The 12,080-nt window shown below is 47.3% G+C and overlaps 1 protein-coding gene across 1 annotated transcript in view; it reads right to left on the bottom strand.

Moving 5' to 3' along the window:
• Positions 1-1,141: 1,141 nt before the first annotated feature.
• comp (cartilage oligomeric matrix protein) overlaps positions 1,142-12,080 on the bottom strand; it is a 48,931-nt gene continuing 37,992 nt past the window's right edge. Inside the window, exon 19 of the mRNA XM_072594509.1 lies at positions 1,142-2,268. Within this exon, the coding sequence (XP_072450610.1) occupies positions 2,219-2,268 (50 nt within the window). The 3' untranslated portion in view covers positions 1,142-2,218. The remainder of the gene's footprint in view (positions 2,269-12,080) is intronic.

Below are 12,080 nucleotides of genomic sequence, written 5' to 3'. Positions count from 1 at the left end.
AATCTCTTTTTTTAGAAATAGAATCAGTCTGAACACTGGGGCACAGACAGCCTTACACAGGGCACCTAACACCTTCAATGCATTATCTGAGCTGACATGGTACCTATTGTTAAAGTTCACTTGAGAATGTAACTTTTTTTTTAAAGATTTCTGGGATTTACATATGAAAGAACGGAACCAACATGATCATTCTAACAAACAATCCAGGTCTTTTTCAATATATAATTCCAGTTGCATCACACTGTAAACTTTTATTATAAATCCTGTGTCTGATGATCTTATACTCCATAACCACCTGATGAAGGAGCAGCGCTCCAAAAGCTAGTGCTTCTAACTAAACCTGTTGGACTACAACCAGGTTTGTGTGATTTTTAACTTTGTACACCCCAGTCCAACACTAGCTCCTCCAAATCATAAAAAAAGGTACAAGATATGTGGGTTTCACAATCTGGGTGCAATTCCACATGACACTGAGGAACATTGTTGGGAGATTTTACTTATTTTTTAAAATTCACTTGTGGACATGGGCATCCTTGACTGACCAGCAGTCATTACCTGACCCTAGTTGCCCTTGAGACGATGGTGGTGAGCTTCCTCCTTGAACCACAGCAGAGCCCATGTGTTGTAGATTGACCCACAATGTCGTTAGAAAGGGAGTTGCAGGATTTTGAACGTGACACTGAAGGAAAAGGATGTATTTGAAAGTCAGGATTGTGAGTGGCTTGGAGGGGAACTTGTGGGTGGTGGTGTTGCCTTACATAAAGTTTTACTCTATCTAGTAACTTCATGTTATCCCTGTCATGGAAGTGTTTGAATGGGGATGGTGTGGAGCAAGCTTTATTCTGTTATCAAACCCCATACTGTTCCTGTCATAGGGAGATTTTGATGGGGGCTGGTGGAGAGGCATATAAACATATTAAGTATAAGTTACCTGGATTTTTGAGAGTGTTGGCTTTGATCTGCTAGATCTCATTACACACCAACTGTAACTGTATTTCAGAATAATAGAATGTGACAGATATTTGAGTTGTAAAAAATGTGATACATTGTTCTCACTCCTGGAATCATGCATGCAAAAGGCCATCTCATCATGCTAGGTCCTGTATCAAACATTTATGAAGAAATAATCTTGACTCACTAGTTTTTACAAATTCAGGACAAGTTTTATTCAGAAAATCTTTGTATTGAATCAAAATGCTATATATTATTGGTTATATCTGTCAACTTTGGTTTATAGCGTCTATATAGGTTGTGATAGTGCAGCTATAAGCAGGATTATTGAGAAATGATGGAATGGTTAAACATTGTCAGTCTGTTGGATAATCCTTGCTCACATGTTCAATTATTGACTATTGTTATTATTCTTGCACACAATCCTCTACAAATGTTACAAGTGGGTAGGATTGGAATTTGGTTTAAATGATCGTGAATAACTGAAGGCTTGGCAGTATTTTAATGACTTTTTATCTGGGTGCCACATATAAGAAAAATACTAAGTTCATCAAAAGCGTGTAGAAAATGTTCACTAAAATTTACCAATAAAGAGGGACTTAAATTGTGAGGCTCGTGACACATTAACCCTTCTTTACTCCAAGTCTTAGAGATTATCTCTTGATTACAAGATGGTGAAAGGCTTTGACAGTATTAATAAAGGAACTCGAATCTAAAAATCAACGACCAAAATAATTGGAAAATAAATCTATTGGGGAAAATAAGGAGAAATGTTTCACCAAGTTGTTAGGTCTAGGAGGAGCAGATCTTAAGCAGAGAAATAACCCTGGGGCTAAGTGTGCCTGTAAGCCAGCACAAATGACAGAATCATTAAAGTATACCTAACTTGCTTATTCAACACTGACCAAAGCTAATAATCTCAACTTCACAAATTCTTGATCTTCCTTTATACTAAATTGCTCTGATCTAAAATCTACAAATGTCTATTTCCTAAATCCCAAAGATCAAATGACAAGAAACAAATTGCAATGAGTCAGACAATTGATTGGCCATCTTAATACTGATAAGAATTTGTTCAATCCATTGATCACGAAAGGCTTTAAGACCCTGCCCTTGCCATCATCCATTGAGGGTCCAGGTGTTTTGGTGGTTGTTTTCATCTAAATCCGTGGGAAAAGTTCCAGTATTGTTTTTGAAAGTTTGAGATGTTGTCACTTCCCAGAGTTGGTAAGTTCTAAAAGCATTTTCTGGGTTCAGAGTCCAGTGTTCAAAACCGGTTCTGAAGTTGTGTTGGGTGGAAATCTTCTGGAATTGTGTCTGACAAAGACAAAAACAGAACAATTAACATTTAACTCTGATAAATATGAGTAAGATGTAACAAGATGAGAGTAATTAATGAGTGGCAGGATGCTAAGAAGCTCAGACGAACAGCTAGATCTTATGATGCTTGTCCACAGACTGTTGAAGGTGGCAGGACAAGTGTGATTAAGACATACAGACACATACCTATAACAGCCATGGAATAGTTATAAGAGCAGGGAGATCATGTTGGAACTATACAGAACTTTGGTTTGGCCACAGCTGGGGTACTGTGTGCAATTCTGATCACCACAGGATTAGAAGGATGTGGTTCATACGAGGGGATGCAGCAGCAAATCACCAGGATGTTGCCTGGGATGGAATAGTTTAGTTATGAAGAGAGGCTGAATAAGCTCAGGTTGTCGTCTTTTGGAGCAAAGAGATCTGACTAAAGTGAATAGGATTGAAAGACATGGAAAATAGAAAGCATAGAAATGATACAGCACAGACGGTGTCCATTCAAGGAATAATTTTAAGATGAAAGGCAGGAGATTTAAAGGGGACTTGAAGAAATTTTTTTTAACCCAGAGAGATGAGAATCTGGAATGCGCAGCCTGGGAAGATAGTTGAGGCAGGAAACCTCAACCTTTGAAACATACTTGGACGAGCACTTGAAATGTCATAAAATTCAAAGCTATGGCTGGTGCAGGAGGGAGGGCTTCAGATACCTAGACCATTGGGACACCTTCTGGGGAAGGTGGGACCTGTACATGAAGGACGGGTTGCACCTGAACTGGAGGGGCACAAATGTTCTGGGTGGGAGATTTGTTTGTGTGGTTCGGGAGGGTATAAACTAGATTGGCAGGGGGGTGCGGCAGCGCTACATATCTGAGAGGGGGGTAGTTACATATGGCGCAATGACAGGATGTAGTGAATCTATTGGGAAGGTTTCTCACGTGATGAAACAAAGGGATCGGTTAAAGTGTGTCTGCTTTAACGCAAGGAGTATCAGAAATAACAGTGAGGAACTTAGAGCATGGATCAATATCTGGGACTATGATGTTGTGGCCATAACAGAGACGTGAGTTTCATGGGGGCAGGACTGGTTGTAGATGCTCCAGGGTTTAGAACATTTAAAAAGAACAGGGAGGGTGGAAAAAGAGGAGGGGGCGTAGCATTGCATCACAGCTACAGAAACTAAGGTTGTTGAGGAAGGTTTGTCTACTGAGTCAGTATGGGTGGAAGTTAGGAACAGCAAGGGAACAGCCCCCTCATTGGGGGTTTGCTACAGACCCCCTAATAGCAGTAGGGAGATGGGAGATTGAAGATCTCATAGGCCGGCAGATTTTGGAAAAATGCAGATGTAGCAGGGTTGTTGTTATGGGTGACTTCAACTTTCCCAATATTGACTGGAACCTCCTGAATGCAGATGGTTTGGATGGAGCCGTTTCTGTCAGGTGTGTTCAGGAGGGTTTCCTTATTCAGTATGTAGACAGGCCAACGAGGGGAGAGGCCATTTTGGATTTGATGCTTGGCAATGAGCCAGGACAGGTGTCAGATCTCACGGTGGGAGAACACTTTGGTGACAGTGATCATAACTGCCTCACATTTACCATAGCCTTGGAGAGGGAAAGGAGCAGTTACCAAGGGAAGATATTTAATTGGGGAAAAGGAAATTATGACACTATCAGACAGGAGTTGGGAAGTACAGATTGGGAGCAATTGTTCCACAGAAAGGGCACAGCAGACATGTGGAGACTATTTAAGGAGCAGTTGTTGCGAGTGATGCACAGATTTGTTCCACTGAGACAGGTAAGAAGGGGTAAGATTAAGGAATCTTGGATGACGGGAACAGAGGAACTTCTCGTCAAAAGGAAGAAGGCACCTCACGTAAGGTGGAGGAAGCAAGGATCTAGCACAGCTTTAGAGGATTATAGGTTTCTAGAAAGAAGCTCCGGTTTCCTCCCACACTCCAAAGATGTGCAGGTTAGGTGAATTGGCCATGCTAAATTGCCCGTAGTGTTAGGTAAGGGGTAGATGTAGGGGTATGGGTGGGTTGCGCTTCGGCGGGTCGGTGTGGACTTGTTGGGCCGAAGGGCCTGTTTCCACACTGTAAGTAATCTAATCTAATCTAATCTAATAATCTAAAAAGCTCAGAAATGGACTGAGGAGAGTCAGGAGGGAGCACAAGAAAGACCTGGTAGAGAGGATTAGTGAGAACCCAAAGGCATTTTACTGATACGTGAGGAACAAGAGAATGATCAGGGAGAAGGTAGGGCCGGTCAAAGATAGCGGAGGGAACTTGTGTGTGGAGTCTGAGCAGATAGGTTAAGCCCTAAATGTGTTTTTTCCTTAGGTTTTTACTAAGGAAAGAGACCTTGTTGTGAATGAGAACTTTGAGGAGCTGTGAAACAGGGTTGACCAGATCAAGATTGATGAAGTTGATGTGCTGGAAATTTTGGCAAACATTAAGATTAGTAAGTCCCCTGGGCCAGACCAGATTTATCCTAGGCTGCTCCAGTCAGCAAGAAAGCTAACCCTCTGGCGAAGATCTTTACTTCCTCACTCTCCACAGGAGTCGTACCGGAGGATTGGAGAGAGGCGAATGTTGTTCCTCTTTTCAAGAAGGGCAATAGGGAAATCCCTGGCAATCACAGACCAGTCAGTCTTATGTCTGAATTTGGAAAGAATTCTGAGGGATAGGATTTATAACTATTTGGAAAAGCATAGTGTGATTAAAGGCAGTCAGCATGGCTTTGTGAGGGGCAGGTCATGCCCCACAAATCTTATTGATGTCCTTGAAGAGGTGACACAACAGGTTAATGGAGGTTGAGCAGTGGATGTGGTGTAAATGGACTTTAGCAAGGCATTTGATAAGGTTCCCCACGTTAGGCTCATTCATAAAGTTAGGAGTTATGCGACACAGGGAGATTTGGCTGTCTGAACTCAGAATTGGTTGGCTGACAGAAGGCAGAGAGTGGTTGTAGATGGAAAGTACTCTGCCTGGACGTCAGTGGTGAGTGGTGTCTTGCAGGACTCTGCTTTTTGTAGTTTTTATAAATGACTTGGTTGAGGGGTGGGTTAGTAAATTTGCCGATGACATGAAGGTTGGAGGTGCTGTTGATTGTATTGGGGCTATTGCAGGCTGCAGCGCGACATAAACAGGATGCAGAGCAGGGCTGAGAAATGGCAGATGGAGGACAAATGTGAAGTGATGCATTTTGGAAGGTCAAACTTGAATGCTAAATATAGGATTAAAGACAGGTTTCTTGGCAGTGTGGAGGAACAGAGGGATCTTGGTGTTCAAGTGCATACATCCCGCAAAATACCCATCCAAGTGGATAGGGTTGTTAAGAAATCAGGTAGGTAAAATCTCCCACCCACAGCTTCCAACCTCATAATCCCGGGAACCCCGCACTGCCCGGTTCTACCTCCTTCCCAAGATCCACAATCCTGACCACCCCGGCCAACCCATTGTCTCAGCATGCTCCTGCCCCACCGAACTCATCTCTACCTACCTCGACACTGTCCTATCCCCCCTAGTCCAGGAACTCCCCACATACGTTCGAGACACCATCCACGCCCTCCACCTCCTCCAAGACTTCCGTTTCCCCGGCCCCCAACGCCTCATCTTCACCATGGATATCCAATCCCTCTACACCTCTATCCATCATGACCAGGGCCTCTAAGCCCTCCGTTTCTTCCTGTCCCGTCGTCCCGAACAGTACCCTTCCACTGACACTCTCATTTGTTTGGCTGAACTGGTCCTCACCCTTAACAATTTCTCCTTCGAATCCTCCCACTTCCTCCAGACCAATGGATAGCCATGGGCACCCGTATGGGCCCCAGCTATGCCTGTCTCTTTGTTGGTTATGTAGAACAGTCCATCTTCTGTAGTTACACCAGCACCACTCTCCACCTCTTCTTCCACTACATTGATGACTGCATCGATGCCACTTCATGCTCCCATGAGGAGGTTGAGCAGTTCATCAACTTCAACACATTCCACCCTGACCTTAAATTCACCTGGACCATCTCTGACACCTCCCTCCCCTTCCTTGGATCTCTCCATCTCCATTAATGATGACTGACTTGACACTGACATTTTTTACAAACCCAACGACTCCCACAGCTACCTGGATTACACCTCTTCCCCACCCTACCTCCTGCAAAAATGCCATCCCGTATTCCCAATTCCTCTGCCTCCGCTGTATCTGCTCCCAGGAGGACCAGTTCCACCACAAAACACACCAGATGGCCAGATGACCGCAATTTCCCTTCCCATGTGGTTAAAGATGCCCTCCAACACATCTCATCCACATCTCGCACCTCTGCCCTCAGACACCACCCCACCAACCGTAACAAGGACAGAACCCCCTGGTGCTCACCTTCCACCCTACCAACCTTCGCATAAACCAAATCATCTGCCGACATTTCCACCATCTCCAACCGGACCCCACCACCAGGGATATATTTCCCTCCCCACCCATTTCTGCCTTCTGCAAAGACCATTCCCTCCGTGACTACCTGGTCAGGTCCACACCCCCCTACAACCCACCCTCCCCACCTGGTACCTTCCCCTGCCACCGCAGGAACTGTAAAACCTGTGCCCATACCTCCTCCCTCCCCTCCATCCAAGGCCCCAAAGGAGCCGTCCACATCCATCAAAGTTTTACCTGCACATCCACCAATATCATTTATTGTATCCGTTGCTCCCGATGCGGTCTCCTCTACATTGGGGAGACTGGAAACCTCCTAGTAGAGCGATTTTGGGAACATCTCCAGGACACCCGCACCAATCAATCACACCGCCCTGTGAGCCAACATTTCAACTCCCCCTCCCACTCAGCCGAGGACATGGAGGTCCTGGGCCACCTCCACCTCCACTCCCTCACCACCCGACGCTTGGAAGAAGAACGCCTCATTTTCTGCCTTGGAACACTTCAATCCCAGGGCATCAATGTGGATTTCATCCGTTTCCTCATTTCTCCTTCCCCCACCTCCCCCCAGCTCCAACCTTCCAGCTCAGCACCACCCCCATGACCTGTCCTACCTACCTACCTTCCTTTCCACCTTTCCACCTATCCACTCCACCCTCCTCTCTGACCTTCATCCCCACCCCCATTCACCCATTGTACTCTTTGCTACCTTCCCCCACCCATCTCTCTGACCTGTCACTTCCATTCCCACCCCCATTCACCTATTGTACTTTATGCTACTTTCTCCTCACCCCAACCCCCCTCTCATTTATCTCTCCACTCTGCAGGCACCTTGCTTCTATTCCTGATGAAGATCTTTTGCCCGAAATGTCAATTTTCCTACTCTTCGGATGCTGTCTGACCTGCTGTGCTTTTCCAGCTCCATTCTAATCTAGACTCTTGGTAAGAAATCATGTGTGTTTTGGCTTTTCATTAAAAGGGGTATTGAATTTAAGGTTTTGCTGCAGCTCTACAAGTCCCTGGTGAGACCACACTTGGAATATTGTGTCCAGCTCTGGTCGCCCTATTATAGGAAAGATACAGAGGCTTTGAAGAGGGTGCAAAGAAAGTTTACCAGGATGCTGCCTGGACTGGAGGGCTTGCCTTAGGAAGTGAGGTTGACTAAGCTCGGACTTTTCTCTCTGGAGAGAAGGAGGAAGAGAGGTGACCTGATCGAGGTATACAAGGTAATGAGAGGCATGGAAAGAGTCAATAGCCAAAGACTTTTCCCCAGGGCAGGATTGACTCTCACGAGGGTCATGGTTTTAAGCTATTAGGAAGTATAGAGGAGACGTCAGAGGTAGGTTCTTTATGCAGAGAATTGTGAATGCATGAAATGCATTACCAGCGGTGATGGTGGAAGCAGAGTCACTGGGGACATTTAAGTGACTGCTGGACATGCACATGGACAGCAGTGAATTGAGGGGTGTGTAGGTTCGGTTATTTTAGATTAGGAATAATCCTTGGCACAGCGTTGTGGGCTGAAGGGCCTGTTCTGTGCTGTATTTTTTATGTTCTATGACGTAATGGAAATTGGGAGTCGTTAGATTTAGAGTTTCTCTTGTCAGTGCAGACTTGATGGGTAAAGGTCTATTTCTATATCTTGGAATTATTTGATTCTAAAAAAGGCTGGAGTATGAAGAGGGGAAGAAGAGGGCAGAGATAGATCTGATATGAGCTGGGTTTAGTGGTGGGAAGTGGGTAGTGAATGCTTTATGATGGGTGATCTGAATCATTGCAGACCATGATTGTGTCATCCCTGAACTATTGTACTATGACAGTGAGCAGTTTCCAGTGCAAAATGGAAAGCAAATGAGCTAATTCACTTCTCTCAGGCTCCACATTTGTTTTGGGAGAATTAGACTGTCTCATTGATTAGTAGTGAGTTTAAAAACATGTCCAATGAGTGGGACATAAGACTGTGCCATTTCAGTGTCTAATGATATTGAGGGGCATTCCCATATTGGGAAGGAGGTTAGGGTTGGTGGGGTGGAAGAATTGAGTTCGGGTTTTGAGTCAAATCCAGTCTAGTCATGTAGAAGCCCATGGAATTGAGAGCAAATTACTGACATGACTGGGAAATGAGTTGACTGGTAGGCACCATAAAGTCGGAATAACAGTTGCTCAAATTGATAGCTTCCACTTCCTTCCTATGAAACGGTGACCAGAACTTTACGCAATACTCCAGGTGCAGCTGCACCAGAGTTTTGTACAGCTGCAATATGCCCTCATGGCTCCAAAACTCAATCCCTCTACCAATAAAAGCTAACACACCATATTCCTTTTTAACAACCCTATCAACCTGGGTGGCAACTTTCAGGGATCTATATAGGTGGACACTGAGATCTCTCTACTCATCTACACTACCAAGAAATTTACCATTAGCCCAGTACTCTCTATTCCATTGGGGTAACAGAATTCATACTCTTAACAAACAGTATTTCAATTCCATCTCAAACATCAAAAACTGTAAGTACAACAAACTTTTCTCCACCCACCTCCATAACCAGCGCTCCTCAAACATTCCAGAAGATTCCCCTGGCCTCGAAACCTATTCCACCATTAGCCATGCAGCTACCACCCCCATGCTGATTGATGATGTCACTTCCGCCCCCATCATGGCCCCTCCCACAACCACTTCCACCCCCTCACAATTCCTCATGCATCACACCTGACATCACTTCTGCCCTTCACATCATCGCTGATGCCACATGCTCAGTGACTCCCGCCACCCCTACTGCTGTGGTCACCACCACTTCCACCCCCACCAGCGCCACTCACCTGCATTCTGCTGACATGCCCCCCACAGATCCCACTGTCACTATCCCCACCCCCCAGAACCCCGAGGGGAACACTACCCCTGCTCATGCCTCCACCCCCATTCCCCCCACCACCACACCCACTCCACTTACAGGTTCCGCCCCCACTCCCAGCTCTACACCCACACCAGATCCCAGCTCCCAGCCCTGCCGAGTTTTCACCATCCCCCCAGACCTCCCCCTCACTGAGGACCAACGATCAGTCCTCATCAAAGGACTCACCTTCACCCCCCTCCGTCCACGCATCAATGAATTTAATACACACCGTGACATCGAACAATTCTTCCGTCGCCTCCGCCTCCGAGCTTACTTTCACAATCAGGATTCTCGCCCACCTTCCGAGGACCCCTTCACCCACCTCCAACACACTGCATCCACCTGGACACCCCGCGCTAGCCTATTACCTGTCCTCGACTTCTTCATTTCCAACTGCCGCCGGGACATCAACCACCTCAACCTGTCTACCTCCCTCCCCCACTCCAACCTCTCACCCTCACAACGCGCAGCCCTCCAATCCCTCTGCTTCAATCCCAACCTCACTGTCAAGCCAGCGGATAAAGGGGGCGCAGTGGTAGTCTGGCACACTGACCTCTACACTGCTGAAGCCAAACACCAACTTGAGGAAACCTCTTCCTACTGCCCCCTTGACCATGACCCCACTCCCCATCACCAAACCATCATCTCCCAGACCATACAGAACCTCATCACCTCAGGAGATCTCCCACCCACAGCTTCCAACCTCATAGTCCAGGAACCCCGCACTGCCCGGTTCTACCTCCTTCCCAAGATCCACAATCCTGACCACCCTGGCCGACCCATTGTCTCAGCATGCTCCTGCCCCACTGAACTCATCTCTACCTACCTCGACACTGTCCTATCCCCCCTAGTCCAGGAACTCCCCACATACGTTCGAGAAACCACCCACGCCCTCCACCTCCTCCAAGACTTCCGTTTCCCTGGCCCCCAATGCCTCATCTTCACCATGGATATCCAATCCCTCTACACCTCCATCCATCATGACCAGGGCTTCCAAGCCCTCCGTTTTTTCCTCTCCAGACGTCCCCAACAGTACCCTTCCACCGACACACTCATTCATTTGGCTGAACTGGTCCTCACCCTTAACAATTTCTCCTTTGAATCCTCCCACTTCCTCCAGACCAAAGGGGTAGCCATGGGCACACGTATGGGCTCCAGCTATGCCTGTCTCTTTGGTGACTACGTAGAGCAGTTGATCTTCCGTAATTACACCGGCACCACTCCCCACCTCTTCCTCCGCTACATTGATGACTGCATTGGCGCCACCTCGTGCTCCCGCGAGGAGGTTGAGCAATTCATCAACACATTCCACCCTGACCTTAAATTTATCTGGACCATCTCTGACACCTCCCTCCCCCTCCTGGACCTCTCCATCTCCATTAATGACGACCGACTTGAGATTGACATTTTCTACAAACCCACCGACTCCCACAGCTACCTGGATTACACCTCTTCCCACCCTACCTCTTGCAAAAATGCCATCCCGTATTCCCAATTCCTCCGCCACTGCCGTATCTGCTCCCAGGAGGACCAGTTCCACCGTAGAACACACCAGATGGCGTCCTTCTTTAGAGACCGCAATTTCCCTTCCCACGTGGTTAAAGAAGCCCTCCAACACATCTCGTCCACATCCCGCACCTCCGCCCCTCAGACCCTACCCCTCCAACTGTAACAAGGACAGAACGCCCCTGGTGCTCACCTTCCACCCTACCAACCTTTGCATAAACCAAATCATCCGCCGACATTTCCGTCACCTCCAAAAAGACCCCACCACCAGGGATATATTTCCCTCCCCACCCCTTTCCACCTTCCGCAAAGACCGTTCCCTCTGTGACTACCTGGTCAAGTCCATGCCTCCCCCCCTACAACCCACCCTCCAATCCTGGCACTTACCCCTGCCACCGCAGGAACTGTAAAACCTGTGCCCACACCTCCTCCCTCACCTCTATCCAAGGCCCTAAAGGAGCCTTCCACATCCATCAAAGTTTTACTTGCACATCCACTAATATCATTTATTGTATCCGTTGCTCCCGATGCAGTCTCCTCTACATTGGGGAGACTGGGTGCCTCTGAGCAGAGCACTTTAGGGAACATCTCCGGGACACCCGCACCAATCAACCACACCATCCCATGGCCCAACATTTCAACTCCCCCTCCCACTCTGCCGAGGACATGGAGGTCCTGGGCCTCCTTCACCGCCGCTCCCTCACCACCAGACGCCTGGAGGAAGAACGCCTCATCTTCCACCTCGGAACACTTCAACCCCAGGGCATCAGTGTGGACTTCAACAGTTTCCTCATTTCCCCTTCCCCCACCTCACCCTAGTTCTAAACTTCCAGCTCAGTAACTGTCCCCATGACTTGTCCGGACTTGTCCTACCTGCCTATCTCCTTTTCCACCTATCCACTCCACCCTCTCCTCCTTGACCTATCACCTTCATCCCTTCCCCCACTCACTCATTGTACTCTATGCTACTTTCTCCCTACCCCCACCCTCC

The sequence above is a fragment of the Chiloscyllium punctatum genome, chromosome 24 (genome assembly GCF_047496795.1).
Source record: "Chiloscyllium punctatum isolate Juve2018m chromosome 24, sChiPun1.3, whole genome shotgun sequence".
Lineage (NCBI taxonomy): Eukaryota > Metazoa > Chordata > Chondrichthyes > Orectolobiformes > Hemiscylliidae > Chiloscyllium > Chiloscyllium punctatum.
This window is presented reverse-complemented; position numbering and strand designations above follow the sequence as displayed.